This window comes from Cibotium barometz, chromosome 27 (assembly GCF_041138505.1).
Source record: "Cibotium barometz isolate CiBa-2024 chromosome 27, ASM4113850v1, whole genome shotgun sequence".
NCBI lineage: Eukaryota > Viridiplantae > Streptophyta > Polypodiopsida > Cyatheales > Cibotiaceae > Cibotium > Cibotium barometz.
The window spans coordinates 49,601,682-49,620,989 of NC_141072.1; the positions used below are offsets into that span (position 1 = coordinate 49,601,682).

Below are 19,308 nucleotides of genomic sequence, written 5' to 3' on the forward strand. Positions count from 1 at the left end.
CGCGCATGCGCGCAGTATGTGACATGTGTTCAATTATGTGTCAAAAGACAAGGCACTCCCTAGCCTACAAAAGCATTGTACTTGGTGAGTGAATATCACCTATCAATCCATCACATCATTTAGTCGTGCAATACTCTCTCTCTCTCTCTCTCTCTCTCTCTCTCTCTCTCTCTCTGCACACACTCACACCCATGGATCTCTTTGATCCCCCCAAACCCTAACCTACAACCTCTTGGTGATTAATATAGCATAGCGTTACTTTTGTAAACCTTGCTCTTGCCAAAGTTACTCATGTTATATGTGTGCTCATTTTATTATTATGCTTTTCATTTAGCTTAATCTAAGTGCCTTATACTTTCTTGATTAGCTCTAATCTTACTTAGCTCACATACATTGAGTGTACTTCATTCATGATCTCTCACTTGACTGGACTAATCCTATAACCATTGCTTCATTTTTACTATGTTATCAGCACATCCATTCCGTAGGAATACATCTTGCTTATAAGTTGAGTAGGAGCATCTTTGTGTGTGGGTGAATCATCACCTTTGTGAGTGTGTGGATTTCCTAGCAACATTGACTGGTTTTCTCTGAGATTTCAGCCCTCTCTTATAGTCACTCAACTCTGAAATCTGCACCTTTTCTACCGTGAGCTGAGCTTCACCTTTGTGCAAGCACTCTCTACAGCAGACATTAGAGCTCTGATTAAGATCTATGGGGCAGCAACAGGCGGCTTTCTGTGTGCATCATTTGCCGCAGGCCCATGGCCTGTTTCTTGCTATCTCCAGGTCTGCTCTTGAGAGCTGAATAAAGCTCTCAACCAAGAGCTTCCTTGAGCTTTGTTTTTCAGCTTAGAGGAGTTTTCCAAGCAGTAGTAGCAAGGTGACAGTCTCTACGGTTTTCTGCGCACCTTCTCAGCAAACAAACGCCGACGTTCCTCTCCTTGTAATACCGTCATGCTATGAAGGGTTCCTTAGCGTGAGTAAATAAATGGTATCAAATACTTTGTGATCAACATAAAGATCCTTTGTATTATGCTAACATTATAAAATACTTCCTACCTAGGTGTTATATTCATGGCAACCCCCTTTCCAATTCCAAATGTCATCTTTAGCATGTCTTCTACATTCTTCTACATATTCACGTGGTGTTGGAATATAAGTGAATGGTTGCACATAATCTTCTTCCTCTACATTTAGAGTTTATCCCATGGGATTAGGCTAGGCAATTTCAAATGGGAACTGATTCTACACCTACCCAGCTTTAAGGTTGTGGGCTTGTGGTGGCTAAGGATATATTAGGTGGTTGCCTTTGTGGAACATCAAGGTTGGAAGTAGTGCCTGGGAGGATGGGCTCTTTACCTTTCTTCACATTCCATGTTCCTCATCCAAATGAAGAGGATCTAGAACTTGGTTTCACACGACATGGTTTGAGAACTTGTGATTCGACAAACCTTGATGGTATTGCTTCTGCCCTTGCTCCCTCATTGGAGCTTTGCCTGAAGAGAGGATGATTCCACATCCTTTTCATAAAATTCATGGTGCTATTTACTAATGAGCCTGTTTGTTAGCAAATATTTGGAGCTTTATTTGTCTCATTTCTTAGCTCCTCGCTTGAGTTTCATTTAAAGGAATTGAATTATGACTTGTGGGTGGTTCCTCCACTCGCCAACTGCATTTATTTGGCTCGTTTCTTAGCTCCTCACTTTCTAATCAGGTTTCCCCCTAGTTATTTGATGGACCAAAGGTTACGTGGGTTTGAGTATGTATGACTTGACACACTTTAGTTGCCTAGATTGTAATTTTCAATAATTTGCCTTGACCAAGTTTGTATCAAAAAGCTTCTCTTGGGTGAATCAGTCTAGCGCTCCTTATAGGTTCACTGGATTTAATGGACCAAAGGTTGGGTGGGTTTCAGGATGTATGATTTGATGCACTATAGTCGACTAGATTGTTGTTTCCAACAATTAGCCTAGACCAAGTATGTATCAAAAATATTATCTCTCAGGTGGATCAATCTTTAGCACTCCTTGCAGGTTTGGATTCAGACATGCATGTAGTGCTACTTAAGTTGCAAAATATATATATTTATATATACTTTAGATTTTAGTTTTTTTCTCTTTTTGAACTCTTTTTTTCTTTTGTGGTTGACTTGCATCATGCCTAGTTAGACTCACATCACGTCTTGTAGAATTGCATCACATCCTCCTTGTAGGATCATGCGAATTCGAAGCACCTAGGATCACATGATTTTGGTGGGCTCATATCACAATTGACTGACTCCCGTCATATCAAATTGTGACTTGGGCAGTTTTGCATGAAATAGACACACAATTTTGGATAAGCTTGATTCGCATCACGTCTGGTTAGAATTCCAAGTTGTGCGTATGTAGCCCATCATCCTCATCCTTACTTTGTTGTTGTCACACTAGACAACTTCCATGGCTATGGGTGTGAAGGAAGATCTCTATATATCCGCCTAGATGAGGGTTACCTTCACAATGGTTCTCACTCACATCTCAATCACAAGACATGGATAGAAGAGAAACTCATGAGAGGGGGACACCTACAATCAAACCTATCCATACAAGCATCCATCAATATATGCAAGCATTCAATAAAACACAAGCAAGAGAGTAGGGAGAAGAGGGAGTTCACGCTTGGCCAGTCATAACTTTAAAATGGTCCATGGCTACTATTTCTAGCCTTAAATACATACTTTCCCATTTAGCGTTAAGCAAAGGGTAAGGTCACTTCATATACTGCAGCACCAAGATAGGCTTCTATTACACACAAGTAAGATGGCAAAGCGCCTTACCGTAGAGCGAGGGAGGGTCGGTGGGTGGGTTGATGGGCGGGAAAAACCATGTTAATTAAGTACTAACAATAAGAGATCAAACGAAACATTCGGTTGGATGATCTGTTGTTGCAGCTTTACATACATTAGACATGGTTTTCTTCTTCCTTCAAGTTTAGCATGAAAACCCAATTTTAGAGGGATCACTTTTTGAGAGTCTATGACGATGGTTTCATTTTGATCACAAGACACATACAAATGCATATGTCACATGGCATGCGTATCGTGATTGGCTAATTATGATTTTGACAAGATCAGGGTTATTGGCCAACTCTCTTAGGGTGTCTACTCTTACGCATAGTATGCACCAAAGGATAGGTGGAAGATAAAGTGCACGATATGTTGTTGGCCAACCTAGCATGAGTTACCAAGGAAATTTTACTGCCTCTTTGGTGAGGGATTTGGCCCACTTGCATAAGTGATACAGCTTGATAACATGCTAGGTCATGTACTTATTGAAGCTCAGACGTCATAAGGATGCATTATTGAGATAGCATACCTAAAGGCAAACCATACATGATACTTTCGAGAGGGTCATTAAAGATTTCTTCAGTACTTAATGCATCCACATTAGAGCCCACCGCCCACACTAGCGGTTTGACCCAAAGCCCTAGAGTTGGTGATAGAACTCTTTCTATTTAGTGGATCAAACATCCCAAACCGGCATATCACAACCCTCCATTGGACATATGTATATCAAGGAGGTTCATCGACACTGTGATATGCTTCCTTTAAAGAGGTCATATAGTCTCTTAGTCATCCAATCCATATGGGTTGAGGAGGGCATCATTATGGTCATGGGCCAGCTTCCCCTATAAGGGCCACATGCTAATATCACATTTGTATACATTAGTGATAGTTACTTTTCCTTATCTCTTAGTTGAATTTTCATGGCTCAGTTAATCCATGTTACTTATAGTCTCATAGACCCTTGGGGTCTTAGTTACTTTTTCCATGGCTCAGCTAATCCATGGTATCATTGTAATCACTTATGGTCTCATAGACCCTTGGGGTCTTTTGTAGACGTTAATATGCATACCACTTACTTTAGGTGGACCTTTACTATATTTGATCTCTGCTCTATTTTGGTGAGACCGAGACTTTACAGATCTACATTCACCGTCTTTGACATTAGAGTGATGTTGTGCGAAGTCCTTACCTCTCAATCTTACTCTTCATTGTGATTTTTCGTTTAGGTGTTTTTTCTTGTAGATGCACTGAGAGAAAATCTAACCTTAACCAGTGATGTACAACCCAACCCTTAGACTCAATGAACAAGCATGCAACCTACGTTGCAATGTTTGACTTTGCACACTATGATTTTGTTACATCCATGATACGATTTTCTTATGACCACCGTGATCCAATAATGTATCTATTGCAATCATGCATAATAACAGTGTGTTAGATGTGACAACTCTTTTTTTTCTAGGATGTGCATTAACAAATTCAAACTCTCAACATATCTTTGTCATAAAATTGGGATAAAATTGAAAGAGGCTTAAATGGTTTGGTCTGAAATTGCATGGATTTAGCTTTTGATCCAGTTATTGACCAAAGCACATCATTTGAAGGTGCTGCAACTTTCAGTTTCAATGGCAAGGTGAACAAGACTTGCACACCATCCTTCAATCATTTACATCTATTTTTGATAGTACAAATTTGCAACCATTGGTGCACTTGATTTTGGTTTTGAGATTATCCCAAGGATCACGGACTCTAGGTTGTTTTGGTTCAACAAGAAGTTACAGTAACAAGTGCCTCAAAGAACCTAAGTTACAATTATTTAGAAGTGGAATTGAGGAAACTATTGCTTGTCTAAGGACTTGTAGTTAGCATGTTATGTTATAAGAATCAACTTTACTTCGATTTGAGAGAGTACAATCCTAAGCTCAAGTGACTTGTGTTTGTCATGATCACCAATGTGCTGAAATGGCGTGGGTGCTACATTAAATCAAGATGACTTTTGGGGTCGAATAGACCTATGAGCTCAATTGCAATGACTCGTGTGAAGACACCTTCAAATTGCAATTGAAAAGACTTGATGCGGTTGAATTCCAATGTAGTAATAAGAAACCGCATGGCCAAGATAGTGGATACTTCATTCATTCATCGTGAAAAAGAGGTGCGAGTTAAGGTCCGTATCATAGTGCCAAGTGATGGTCTTAAAAATTGCAAGTAGCAACCACAATTTAAATATCAAAAACGAACAAACCTAGAATGTTTTTGAGGAGTCTTAAGAACTTCATAGATTCATAAAGGTCTATTCAACACTTCTACAAGGTGGACATTATATCTAGTAGATTCTTTTTAGTGATGTTAATTTTCCTGAAATAGAAAGAAAGCTATATTTTCAACAATCATTGGGATGCGGATACAGATACAGTATGGAAGCATGTCTCCTATTTTTTAGTTTAAAAGTACAGAAGAGATGATTTCTAGGCTCCCAAAAAACCCTTTAGACACGGAAGCGATTCCAACTTGGAGCTGATTGGATTAGGAACATATCTATCAAGCTAATTATGAACCAAAGAGAAAAATGAATTTAATAACCTGTTCTTGAATGTTACGATCCCAACAATTGAAGTGCCAAAAACATGGAATCCATGGCAGCATGGAACATGTCACCAGTTTCCGTATATTAGTATGAAAACTCATACTTATTGATGTTCTTGAGTTTAGTTTGTTATGTATAGGGACTGTGTGTAGCAACGGTGCCGTGCCCACACCACAGGGGATGCCAAAAGGACTCTAGCAGGCATATATGTAAATGAAGGGGATAGTTAAACAATCTATCATTTACATATATACCCACTAGTGTCCTGCTACATGCTTTTGTGAACACTCTTCATCCTCTTTTTCCTCGCGTTTCGTGTGCCCTGGGGCTTGCCCTTGAAAAGAAAGGTGGAAGACAAACATTTTTGTTTAATGCTGCACACAAGCTGATATGAGGTGACACACACAAACATTATTGTTTAATGCTGCACACAAATAAACTGATATGAGGTGAAACACAAGAGGCAAACACTGTATGCACATTTATACTTCAGAATTTTCTCACAATGTAATTTGAACTAGTTAATTGAGCTCAGTTATTAAACATTCACACACCACACACACACACACACACACACAAAAAAAACAAAATCTAAGCAAAGAAGATCAGGAAGTTGCAGCACAAAAAGTTCCAAGCTTTTCATATAGAAGTTACTGTAATGAAATGAAAAGGTCAGGAGTATATAACCATCAGGTTTGTGAGCCTGCAGAAGACCTCAAAACTACACGCATTTAAAGCAAGCATATGCCACAAGGGTACAATCTCTTCAAGTTCCACATCGCTGAGGTGCCATCAAAAATCATTTTGGTAACCGTAACATACCAGTTCGAAACATCAACTCGTCCTCTAAGGTCAACAGCACATGGTTAAAAAATCTTCATGCTAAAAAATGATTAAGAATCTGATTCCTTCTCTTTTTTCTCTGCAGCTTTACGCTCCTACAACAAAGAGTAACGGTCAACATGATGATTAATCAAATCTCCTTGGTGCCAACTTTTTGGCATTTGCCTAAGTCACTTGCAATGACCTTCAAATAAGATAATACTTACATCTTCGGACTGCAGGGAAGCCAGCACATCACGCACAGAAGGATCGTTGGGATCAACTCCAGGAAGCTGTTCCACCCACCCACCAAAAAAAAGGATCACTCGTTTATTGCAGGAAGAAAATGATGCACCAACTTTCAAGTTTTTAAATGCACATCTAATCGTGTAAACATTACCGAAGACAGGATTGACGAGACAAAACTTTGGTCGCCCAGAACTCTGTTCATTTCAGATGAACCTCCATCTGATGCAGCAGCAGCCTCCTGCATGGATATTTGTAGAGCTGCATAGAAATCTCACGAGTCGTCAAAACAAGCCTATGACAATTAATCATGTAACGAAGATCGATTATGATATTTGGACAAAAGTTACGATCTAAAAGCCGCAAATGAAACTAAGACAGTCAAGTATTACTAATTAATGACACTTTTGTGTGAACAGAACGCCTCCAATTCCATGCTTCCACAACCATTGAAATTACTTTCCTCCCTGAATTCTAAGGCCCATAGCACCAAACATTATCATACAGACTACCAAAATAAACTCCCAGAAGTACCCATCAAATAAAGCTTGGATAACACCTAATACATGAGACCCATTGATTAATCCAGATGAATGCCAAAAATAAAGCATTACGAGAGAGAAGCAATAATTGAAAGGTGATACCCCAAAAAACAAGATCCTTCTATTAGTTACCAAAAAAAAACAGCAAAACGGGGGAGGGATGCACTTCTCATCCGGCTCGCCACTCTACGAGGGCTCAGACAATGGGTGGGTTGTTTTGGGGGGGGGGGGAGGGATAACCACACAAGTGGTCTATAGTGCCAAGTGGGCTCACCACCACTATTTGTGAGGAAAGGACCAGGTCACCAGAGCCTCAAGAAGGCTTCCCGACGCTTCTACATTCGGTCAAAACCACCCTGATGCTTCCCCCACTAGCTGTAAAGTGTATGTATGTCACCAATAGGGGACCCGGAACGATTGAAAATAGACCAACACTTCAGATACCAAACCCAGAGCAAGATAACACAGTGCAAGAACAATACACAATATAAAAACACCGCATTGAGCCGGAACTGCCAGCCCCCTGTAGGATGATCTTTATTGAATGAGAAGCTTTTACACCCGCACCAGATCTTTCCACAAATACTTGAGAGAAAACAACTCAGCTCCAAATAGCTGAGAAACTGTCACCAAAGAGAAGGCCCTAAAGCAGGCCTCAAACCAGCTCTTGGGCTTCACACATGTGGACCAGTGATGTAGGGATGTATGGCTGTAGGCACACGAATGGTTCTCAGTATCAGCAGAGGAGGAGGATGTTGCACTGCCGCTGAACCCTGTACGACCAGCGTATGCAGGAGATGGAGTGCAGTATGGCTGATACTCCTCAGTACGGCCTGTGCAAGAAGAGGAGAGGTGAGCTACTGTACTCCCCTGTACGGCCTGCGCAAGTGAGAGGCAGAGCTGTATGCTGTTCAGCCAGCGCAACAGGGAGGAAGAAAAGGGCTGCCCAACTACTGCCTCAGTGCAAGAGAGAAAGGGTCTATGAGACCAAAAGTAATACAATGGTACCATGGATATATTGAGCCATGGAAAACTGAAAGAAAAAGTAAAACGAAAACATCTGACAGTACATGTGATCAACAAATGCTCCTGTGTAGAGTGAGATATGCTGTGATCAGCTAATGACGATACCCGCCTAGGCCAAAAGCGATCTGAGGGAGTGAATGTCCGGCCTCTGTGATGGGAGCGTGTCATGTCGGCGGAGAACCTCACGAATCTGTCTGTGTGTGGTGGAAGGAGAGAGAGAAACACAGAGAGAGAAATCTGCCTGACTTGCTGAAAAAATAGGCGCATGCTTTTTGAGAGAGAGCTCAGCCCCTTTTAATGAACTCGATTAGCCATCTTTGCAGTGCTTTTTTCCTTTTTACCAAAATAGCTTAACTTTTGCCCAAAATATCAACTTGGTGCTTTTTTCAGACTTGTAGTCCAAGTTTTGAAGTAGGCACCTCCCTTTTGTCCACCTGTCCATGTCCAAGTAAATAATATGTCCACCCTGGTATTAATGGTGTGTTAACACACTAACTCATGAACCTTGTAAGCCTCTTGGATGAATAAAATTCATACTGCTTTTGCTCAAAAAGCATCTTTCAGGCCAAATTTTGTCGTGGAAAGCTCCAGCTTTCTTCTGTGGAAAGATCCTCGTTCACACCTTGGTTCCGCCCATTGTCTAAAACACTGAAGATTGGTGAAGGGACCAAATGGTGACAATGTATGATGTCGAGCTAGATTCTCCTGATGGACTCTGCTGGCAGGGTGTGGTTGCCTTCAATGGCTTCACTGCATCAAGCCTCTCCAGACGTGTCATGCGGCAATCCTCCTACAAATGTCCCATCTCTGGCCCGAACTAGGAGTCCAATGACCAATAGATGGGACTGGGACTGGGACTGGCACTATCGAAATGCGAAGGTGGAAGACCTGAAGGGCTAGTCCCCCACCTTCCTCTTTGTAAGCCATGACAACCTCGGCCTCAATGGCCCAAGCAACAGTGCCCCATGAAATAGTAAGGAAAGAGGCCCTGTCCATAGTAAGATGCAAAGAATCTACACACCAACTGAGCCTTTGGGCAATCCCAAAGACAACGTTGATGAGACTCTTGAGACTCCTCGGGATGGCCACATATCGGACATGATGTTGGTCTACCTACAATGGCCAACTACGTGCCTACCGCCAAACTCCTATGTGCCAGCAACCACAAAAAAAGAGTGATCTTCCGAGATCAAACACTGTCCCATAGCATCTTCTAGAAATCTGAGAGAGTGTGCCTTGGAACTACTAGTAGCCTCCGAGGAGGGTCTCCGATGGCCCTTGATCTAGAACCCCTATTCCGTCTACCTAATGGTCATGTGTTAGGAGCTCGGCCACATGTATCTGGGGAGCTCTGAACTACTAGGTCCCTTGGAGATTGGCTTACATTTAGACAGCTGCCCAAGTAGCCCAGGAGAGGAGCCTGACTGGGATCTGGGGCAGGGACATACTCAACCTCGACATCGACTCTTCCATTCCTCCAGAGTGGCCGACGCTGATCCTTGACCCTCTTCCCCCGCGGTGGCTTTGAGTGTTCACCATGCATGATTCTCCTGGCAATTCATGGTGCGGATGAGAGCTCCGCCTTACTCATCACCTTTTCGATTGGACCTCATGGCATATTAGTGAGAGCAGAGTCCCCCCTTGGAGGACTTCAGGGAATGCACGTTGCAAAGGGTGAGGGTGATCGGATTTCATGCACATTGGCCCACCCCCGACCAAGGTGGCCACGGAGAGACTCTGGCGTTCATGGATTTGGGAGAGCTGGCCCATCACGCGCCTCCAGTGGAACCTGGGAGAGTGGACTTGGTATGATTCCGCAAACAAGGAGGAGAATCCGAGTACCCCATTTTTTGCATTGCACCGCATGGCTTGGCCGTAGGATCCAAGTGCCCAAGGTCGAGGGAGCAACAAGACACTTCAGACAATGACCATCATGTTATGTAGCAAGAGGTGTTTACAAAGGCAATACTGGAACACACTGCTGGAGGGCCGGCCTGAGATGATCCCAACCTCGTAATAAACCGGTTGCAAATCTGTCCTCAAAAGCTTGGCTAAAGCCACAAGCCCGCTCTTTGTGAAGATCCATCTAGTGCTCTATGGCCAAGGGCCCCCCTGTCATGTGCACGTCCATGCCATGGCTAATCTTCATCATGAACAATCCTAATCCTTGGTTAAGTATCAATTAGGACATCATTAGCATCAGCAATAGCAGTACCTCATCATCATTAGCAGCATCACATCAGCATGAATGGCATGTAGAAGTCTTACCTCAGCATGGACAGCATAAAGGAGAAGTAAAAGAAGCATGAGAAGGTCCCAAAGGCAAGATGAGCGCTTGTCCCAAGCATTGATGGCTAGACAGCAATAGTAGAAGCCCTAGAAGGGCTGTCCACAGCCTACATAGGAGGTCCCAGAGCATCATAGTCGGCAACATGCAGTCGACAGCAACCCCAGCACAGTTCAGTCCACCAAGCGCATGCATATAAGGAAGGGGTTTGAGCATTTAATAGATTTTTAAGTCCCTTTATTCAAGTCCACTGCAGGCCGACAGCACCTAGTGCTGGCCGACCTGCATCCCAAGCAAATATGCCTCTGGGGCTGACCAAGGGCCCAACCATGTACAAACAGTCATGTCACCTTTTGTACCATATAAAAATACAAGAAAACCCTGACACCAATCTCTCTCTTCTTCTCTCTCCTCTGTCTAAATCATGCCTATTTTAGCATCTTGTCCGACACAGTGCACATTGTAGCCACCCCCTAGAGTCACAGTGGCACTGCCTTTGGGACTATCCTAGAGCTCAATAGGCTTGGCAGAGAATTCTTCACCTCTACATGATGGTGCAAGTTGCTTTGCACGTTATCAACCGAGGCCAATACCCTAAGTGACAGAGGCCAATCCCGCCCTCTTCTACAAGAAGACAGCACAAGGTCAAAGCTCTCCAACTGTCCTATTGTATAGATGGAATTCCTACTCCCAACCTATCTTCAAAGGCCTGGTCTCGAAGCACTTGTCAGAGATGGGTAGCATTACTACATGGCATATATGGTGGGCCCGTTGCAGTGATGCCATTGAAGGCATTTTCACCCCCTCATCTGAGTCCATCCACTCCATTTAGACAAACATCATTCATACCCTCTACGGCCAATGGAGAAACCTTCAAGGAGGATCGGATCGCATGTGTTGGCGGCTAGAGACTCTTTGCAAGCATGTGGTGTCAGAGTCTGTCACCATTTGGTCCATCTCCATTTCTGGAGCCACTTCTATGGAACTCACTCCATAGAGCGACCAAATTTGTGCCATGTTCACATGGGGCCAAGCCAGTGTCCCATATGAAAGGGCCAGTCTTTTGGTGTCACATGGACGGGAGCCACAACAGTGCCACCCGTGTGACCAGTGCTGCGTCACATGGACGGGAACCAGCTTCGTGCCACCCGTGTGTGACTTGCTTCGTGATGTATGGACGGGAGCCTGTTGGTGCCACCCGTGTATGGCCAAGATGGCATCTTACCTATGGGACTATCACTCCATAAGAAGACCATGACATTTTTATTTTTCTGTCGTGCCAGTTTTGTGCCTGATAGGAATTTCTTGTACAAGTTTCATGAAAGGGAGATTTCGTCCATTACATGTGCACATGCATTTATGTCTACATGCATAAACTTATTTTTGCATGACTTGTTTGCGTGTGTTTGCCCGTTATGCTGTGCCAGTACACTGGACGGGGACGACCCCACTGTACCGTGGAGTGTTGTTTGTTGACTCGGTGGTGTGGCGTGTGAACAAGTGGTAAGTATTACCATTTTTTCCTTTTTTTAAAATGTAAAATTTATAAGTTATAAAATCTATGCATGAGGCGGAAAAGTTGACACGGGAGGCACTGAAAGCTTTGCAACACGGTAGAAGCTAGTGATTACCCGCAAGCACTGGCACACATAGTTTGGCGTGACAGTTGAACTGTGGAGAGGATTGGCGGGTAAGGTTTACTCAATGGAACTCATTGCATTTTAGTTTTTTTCATTCCAACCTTTGTGTCAAGATGAAATTGGATAGAAAGCAAGTTACCTTAAAGGGAATATGTAATATAGTGGGGTCTAAGAATTCAAGATTAGACTTACAGATGACTCTCTCCTACTTGGATTCATGAGGACAAGAATCTAATAGATGGGGGAGATAATGTTACGTCCCGAATTGCCCTTTGGACCAATGTTAAATGCGGTAAAGATTATCACACAAGGTTAGGGTTAGAGCTTAGCCGAGCGTAGGGGCTAATAGAACCCACCAAAGCGGCTTAGGGCTAGCAAGGATGAGGTCCAAATTGGCCCAGACTAGATAAAAAGCTAATTAGAGGCTTATAATGGCTAAAAGCTTAATAATAAAGGCAGTGGACCAATAATATTATTACTATATAAGTGAGTTTGGGCTCACTTATGATTATTATGGGGGGTATCCACGCGGTAGAGAGGACTATCAAAGCGTGTAGGATCCTAAGGCCGGAGTAGCTCAGGCAGGTAAGTGGTCTGATGGTATGGAACACCATGGGACAATGTCGATGCTTGGCTAACTCACGGCAATCTGACCTCAGGCTCAAGGGTGGTTCCATCAAGGAGCCTATGGCTGGGAGAAGAGCCATCAACCACGATTAGTCGCGGTCGATAACCCTATTGGGGTTTCCAAGTGTGTGATGCTAACACCCACCAATGTTTCATTCCATGAACCTCACTAATCAAGCAATCTCTCTCTATTGCTTTATCATGAAATCTAGCATCCCTCACTCTTGCTTTGCTTCAATTGATCCTCTTTCCCAGTAACGTTGTGTGTCAAAGGCAAAAAACTTTATATAGAAAAACCATCAAAATACTCCATATCATTTCACATTTTACGAACTCCAATTCATGATGCTTTAAGGTCTCTACGTTGTTTTATCAAGCACATAAATGAAGTTCCTTATCATGTCATTTACCACTCACTCAAATACTGACCAAATGCTAAGTCTTGATCCTCTCCTCCGGTTTCTGCCATGCTTGTGTCTCCAGCGGCAGCACTTCCAGAAGCTACTACTCCATCAGACATAGACATTGCAAGGGCTTGCTCTAGAAGAGAGTTTTCATCATCCTGCTATCACAGCAGAATAGAGCCACAACCCAATCAATGATGCATATGGCCACATTGAACAACTTCACTAAATTAAATGCCAAGAACCAAGCACCATACAGCAAGGTTCGGTTTATTATTTTTGACACACAAAGTGGATAGAATATTAGATTGCAGCATACAACTTTGCAATGCTTATCAAAGAGACAAACTAATGGTGTGGACAACAAATTACCATCAAATCTGGTCCTTTCCCTGCACCTGCAGTACTGCCAGTTGCTTCAGACATTGTAACATCAGCAACACTTCTAGCTTGTGTATCTTGAGAAGCTGCTGCAGAGGCAGCTTCAGCAGCTCTTTTGGCAGCTGCCTCTTGTCTAGCCCGCTCTTCTTCCATGGAAACACGCAGAGCAAGGGCAAGCTCTGGATCCAGATTTGGATCCACCCCAAACTCAAATCCACCTCCACCACCCGCAGCAGCTGCTGCAGCCGCAACAGCCCCGGCGGCAGCAGAGGCAGCAAAACCACTGCCTCCTTCTCCATCACCTGTGAAAATGGGGGAGCTGCATCCAATGTCCATCAAAATCATATAAGCAACAACTTAATAGAGAAGCGCAATAAGATGTACACGTAATAATGCTCTTCATCCAGCTTACGATAACAAGACATCTGAAAGAACATTCGAGCCAGCTGGAACATGCACAATATGGCTAGACTCATTGCTATTCACAGCAGCCAAAAGGGCATCAAGCTTATCTGACTTCCCATCATCTTCTTCTCCAAAGTTGACTATGTCCAGAGAAACATTGCTCTTCTTAAGCTTCTTTCCAATGGTCTCTAGAGTCTTCTTGTCAGCAACAACTGGACTGCAGGAAGAACGAAGCCCAACAGTCAGCAAAAGATTCCTAGACCAGCCAACTTCACCGATGGAATGCCAATACATGCAAATGACCCATGGATCCATGGCACATGCACCATCTATAGAAAACAATGCAGTACCTTCCAGCAAACAAAACAACCCTTTGACGCTGATGCTTGTTTTGCCTGTGCTTAAGGGCCAACTGGGCTACTTGCACGGCAGACATCAAATTTGCATCCCCTCCGATCTCCACACCTAAGATGCAGGCATAAACATCAAGCTCCAAGGTAAGCAGCTCAAAGGGCATCGAGTCCCCAACCTAACACCCCCCCACCCAAAAAAAGGCAACAAAAAGGGTAAAAATTCTAAGGGATCCGTACCGTGCATGCACGCAAGTATTTTTCCGAGGTCGCTTGTTGGGGTCACGAGTACGCGTACTCCCTTCCCCGCCATCGTGAGGATGCCTACTGTATTCTCGGGGTGCGACTGAAAAAACAAAGGTGAGAAAAGGGAAGGGAAAGGGCAAAGCCACCACTCAGGGCCAGGGCCTTCAGACTCACCTGTGTCTTAGCCCCGCAAATGAGATTGACGGCATCAGCTTGCGATTGGAAACGGTTGGGAGCATAGTCGCCATTGCGCATCCACTCGGAGTTGTCGATGCAGATCATAGTAGCCTTGGACCAAAACAAAAAAAAACACAAAGATGCGACGATTGTCAAGAGAAAGGCTTGTTGAAGTTGCGAAGAGAAGCAGAGCTATGGCTCCTTACCTCGAGCACCATTGTGAAGGAGAAACTAAATGAAGGTGTGGGTTTTCCGCTGAGTTTCTTCTGCGTTACCCTAGGCGTCTCTTCTGATCGCTACGCAACCAAATACAGTATAAATATATAAATATATTTACTTAAATGTATAAAATTTAATATATATAAAATCTCTTGACTTGAAGCCTACGGTTTTGCCACCTAATTGTAATTTCATGCTTTTTCTCGCTTTTTGGCCTTCCACTCCAAGAACCTTAGAGTTCGCCTTCTTTAAAGCATGAAAAAACAAATATTTTCTAAAAAGGTGGTTCTACCATTTTTGGTGTGGCTTGCTTTGTCGTGCCTTAGTGTACATTGAATTGCTACAGTCTGACACCTAGGGTTTTTCATTGCCTTTATGTTTGGACGATTACCTTCATTCACTAGTGCGGCTCTCAACATGTTTGTCTTCCGTTTCTCGGGTATGATGGTGTTCCACTCTTGCCTTTGCTAGGGCAACCAGTTCTTTTCTTCTAAATTCTCATAAGGGATGGACTACTCCTCCTGTAACAATAGTCAATAAGCTCTTAATAGGTAAGAGGGGTTGCATTGCCTCTTAAAGAAAGCCAGAGATGGAAGTACTAAAACCCAGGTAAGATTCATGCAAAGAGTTAAGGGTGATGTTAAGCATTTCCTTGTTGGAATGATCTCATCAATGTCAAGAAGCTAATCTCTTAAGTCTTGCAACTAAGTTAAGGGTGATGCTAAGCATTTCTTTGTTGGAATGATCTCATCAATGTCAAGAAGCTGTTCTCTTAAGTCTTGCAACTTAGTTAAGTATTCATTCATGGATCCCTTCTCTTGCATTTTTTTGTTATTATATCAAGCTACCTTTTAGCAACTCCTACATCATTTTTAGCCATAGTCCCAAGCAAGTTTAAAAGTTTTGCAAGAACTAATATGCAAAACAATTGACCTTTTGATAGACAATGCAATTAATGCCAAAGCTTGTGTATCATTAAAATCTCATCTTCTTTGATCAGTAGCAGTAATCTGAGGGGCGTTTTTGGGTCTGTTAGCCTTGACCCCATTGAGAAGTAGCAAAAGAATTTGTGCCAAGGCGGGGCTCATCTCACCACTGATCAGCACCCATAAACCCTTGGTAGTAAGGACATTTCTAACCATGAAACTCTAGAGGGAGTAATTTGAACCATCTAACTTATCTTCTTTTGAAAGAATACCAACAAATCATTGGATGAGTTAGTAGCCATACTTGCCTACTATTGAATATGAGAAAATAGGTTTTAGAAATAGCTTGAAATAAAGTCACCAAATACTGATAGACTGATCTATCAGTCTGTGAAAAATCTGCAAGTTTACATTTGTCTACAGTTGAATCGGATGATTGAAGTCCTAGATCGTACAATTGTTGAAGTACGATTGAATCGAATAATTGAAGTCATGGATCGGATTATTGAAGTCCTGGATCGATTGTTAACATAGAATTGAGCGATCGAAGTCTGGAGCAGAGTCATGCGATTGAAGAAGTTGAATCACTCGATCATCGAAGAAGTTAAATCACGATCAAAAAGTTGAATTGTCGATCAAAGCAGTAAGATTATATAATCAAAATATTGAATTGGACGATCCAAGAAGTTGGATTGTCGATTGAACTAGTCCTAAATCATGTTGAATCCCACAATTTATGCAAGAGAATTGGGCGATTGTAAAAGCTGGATTATCGATTTAACTAGACTTGATTGTATGATTGCAAAGATTAGATAGCTGATCTAACTAATGCAAGAATCAAGGGGCAATTGTAAACCTAGTTAGTGATTACAAAAGTTAGATTGGGTGATTGTAAACCTAGCTAGTGGTTACAAAAGTTACATTAAGTGATTGAATTACTTATTTACCATGTGTTAGCTCATGGGTGACAGCACGATTGACAGAGAGATGGTTGTCAGGTGACACTTTTTGATAGACTAGAGAAAACATGTGTTAGCATTGTACCATGATTGTAGTAGATAAGGCTGTTAAAAACCGATTGTTGTGTGATGGTGAAGAAGAACCCCACGAACCGATTGCTATACAATTTTCAAATTAACAATTACTATTGAAGTAGGATGTTGAAGCTGACTGCAGCTAGTTGGGATGGAGCCAACTATTAGAGATGGTTGTAGCTAAGTTAAAGATGCCGACTGTTGCTCAACACCAAGAATCCGGCTCCTATTAGAAGAAAACACTACAACCACCTTCTTCATAGTCAATAAAGCTCCAAGTCTACAAGAGAAGCTTCAATAAAAGCTTGTAAAGAAACCAAAGCTCTATCAAGAAAAACACCATAGCCAAAATCAAAGGTCCTACTTTGATACCGCTGCTAGCTCACAATGGAGTTGAACCTATATACACAATGCTCAATGAATGACAAGAACACAAGGTTGTAGAGTGTCAGAGTAGCTGAAAGGGGATACAAATGAAGACCTTTGCAAGTACGAAGGAGAAAGTATAAATAAGCAGCATAAGGTATCCATTCACACTTGGATGGCCATGGGGAAAATCCCAATGGGATAAAAGTGACCATGGTATCAAAATCTCTAACAAAAACGGTACCTTGAATTTCTCCCCATGCACGTACGTTGAGCTAAGGTGCTTGTCTTGGCACATGCACATACACTAAGGCATCTCTTTTCTTGCCTCTCCTCTTGCATAGGCACAGCTAATTATTTAAGTAACGGAATCCCTCTTAAGGTACGTACGTGGATGCGAGCTCCACGTACGTACGTAGTGATGTAGATGATAACACTAGTGTACATATTCATTAGGCATTGGTAAGTTGTCCTAGCAAAGAAACAACATAAGTGCACACCTACTCATCCACAAGCTTGTCCTCACACTCGTAATTTGGGATTCACCCCACATGTGGCACCTTTTACCGTGCACCCAACCAATTAGATAAAAGTAACCATCATTGAAAGTAGAGTCATCCAGCCCAATGGCCATTTAAATTCAAATTTCAACGAACCTTCCTATTTGTTATTCGTCCATACTAGATCACGCATAGCCCTCAAGGTTGTCCACACTCAAGTACCCTTGGCTCGCGAAATTGAGCTCTACGCACTAGTAGGCACCCTCGCTAATCACCTGAGCAGTCCCATCTTGGTTTTTTAAGTGCCCATTACATTGTATAAAAGCAGCCTACCCAAAGCACGTCCCTAAGTGTGTTCACACCAGAAACCACTCAAAAGAGCCATTTTGCCCCCCTAAGAAAGTTGATAACATGAAACAAGACACCAAAAACCTTGGAACAAGTATTAAGATGTCAAGCTCAACATGAGCTGACACTCACAAGGCGCCTGCATGAGTGTTCGACATTTATATCACTGGCGGGTTTGGTAGTTGGCACCGACATATCTTTGCCAGAGATTCTATAGTTGGACTACACCGACTAGTCCACATCTACCCACTCCTCTTAGCGTGTTCACATTATGGACCACTTCTATATACTCTATTATGTGTGTTAGTCACTTTATCTTCTTTGTAGACCTCTTTTGTTGAGTGAAGAAGAAGAAGAATTTTCAGCCTCTCACCTTGTGTGCTCTCTTCTAGGGTTTGTGTGAGTGTGTGTGTGCTTGCAAGACCTCATGCTCTCTTCTCCCCTGCATCTTTTCATGGAATCAGAGCCTGGTTCATGCTAAGGGTTGAGCGGCAAGCAAGAGAAGCAAGGGAAGCGATACGAGTGTAAGAGTTTCATCTACTCTTCCCCCTTTTTGTTGGCTACTACACCCTTGTCAAGAGCTCTTCGAGAGGCACCGCCAAAGGAACTCCGATTGAGGAGCTTTCTCATCAGAGAATATTACAACAGTTTATGCAGGTCAAGCAAGAGTACTGTTGCTGGTAAATTTGTGTTATAGAAAGGATGTCAAATGATGAAATAAACTAGATTGTTGCAAAGAAGCTTGACATAACAACTTCCATGCTTGGAGGTTTAGATTGATAAATTTCTTGATAGGAAAATGTTACTGGGACTACATTGAAGGTGAACATGAAGAGGCACCGGAGATACCGGAGATTAATCCAACTGCTGTGCAGATATAACAGAATTCAAGGATTGGAATCAAGGAGAAAGGAAAGTCATGTATTGGCTTTCTATCAGCATACATAACACTATGATTGGGCATATACAGGATGCCAAGTCACCTATGGAGGCATGGGACACCTTGGTGAAGCCCAGGATTCACAACAACAACATACAGGTAGAAGAGGCCAGTTCACAGCAACATGTCTTCTACACAAGTGCACGTAGAGGACGAGGTAGATGTCATGGACGTGGCCAAGGTGGTGTCCGAACAGGTAATCAGAATTATGGTCAGCACTGCAACAATCCCAGGATTCACAACAACAACATACAGGTAGCAGAGGCCAGTTTAGAGGCAGAGGAAGCCAAAGAGGTCGTGGTAATTGGCAAAGGCAGCATAATGATACACAAGGCTATTTTTATTGTAGTAAGCCTAGGCATGTGTAGACAGATTACTATAAGAAGTAGAGTGACATGCGAAATGGGAT

The 19,308-nt window shown here is 42.7% G+C and overlaps 1 protein-coding gene across 2 annotated transcripts; it reads right to left on the reverse strand.

Moving 5' to 3' along the window:
- Positions 1-6,026: 6,026 nt before the first annotated feature.
- RPN10 (regulatory particle non-ATPase 10) lies at positions 6,027-14,903 on the reverse strand. Of its 2 annotated transcripts, none has more exons than XM_086821645.1 (10): positions 14,773-14,903; positions 14,564-14,677; positions 14,384-14,489; positions 14,144-14,258; positions 13,801-14,010; positions 13,380-13,707; positions 13,033-13,165; positions 6,636-6,742; positions 6,463-6,528; positions 6,027-6,351 (listed from the first exon to the last, which is right to left on the reverse strand). In XM_086821645.1, exons 1-10 carry the CDS (start codon positions 14,782-14,784, stop codon positions 6,307-6,309), a joined length of 1,236 nt encoding a protein of 411 aa, XP_086677771.1. In that variant the 5' UTR covers positions 14,785-14,903; the 3' UTR covers positions 6,027-6,306. The 2 variants fall into 2 exon arrangements, with proteins under 2 accessions (XP_086677771.1, XP_086677770.1); XM_086821644.1 differs by having other exon boundaries at positions 13,033-13,168.
- Between the last annotated feature and the right edge of the window lie 4,405 nt (positions 14,904-19,308).

Excerpts from the sequence above, each read along its gene's own strand:
- RPN10 (XM_086821644.1), bottom strand. Across the intron at positions 14,011-14,143 it reads GTTGTTTTGTTTGCTGGAAG|TCCAGTTGTTGCTGACAAGA; the intron begins GTACTGCATTGT and ends TTCTTCCTGCAG. Across the intron at positions 6,743-13,032 it reads GGATCAAGACTTAGCATTTG|CTCTACAAATATCCATGCAG; the intron begins GTCAGTATTTGA and ends ATTTCTATGCAG.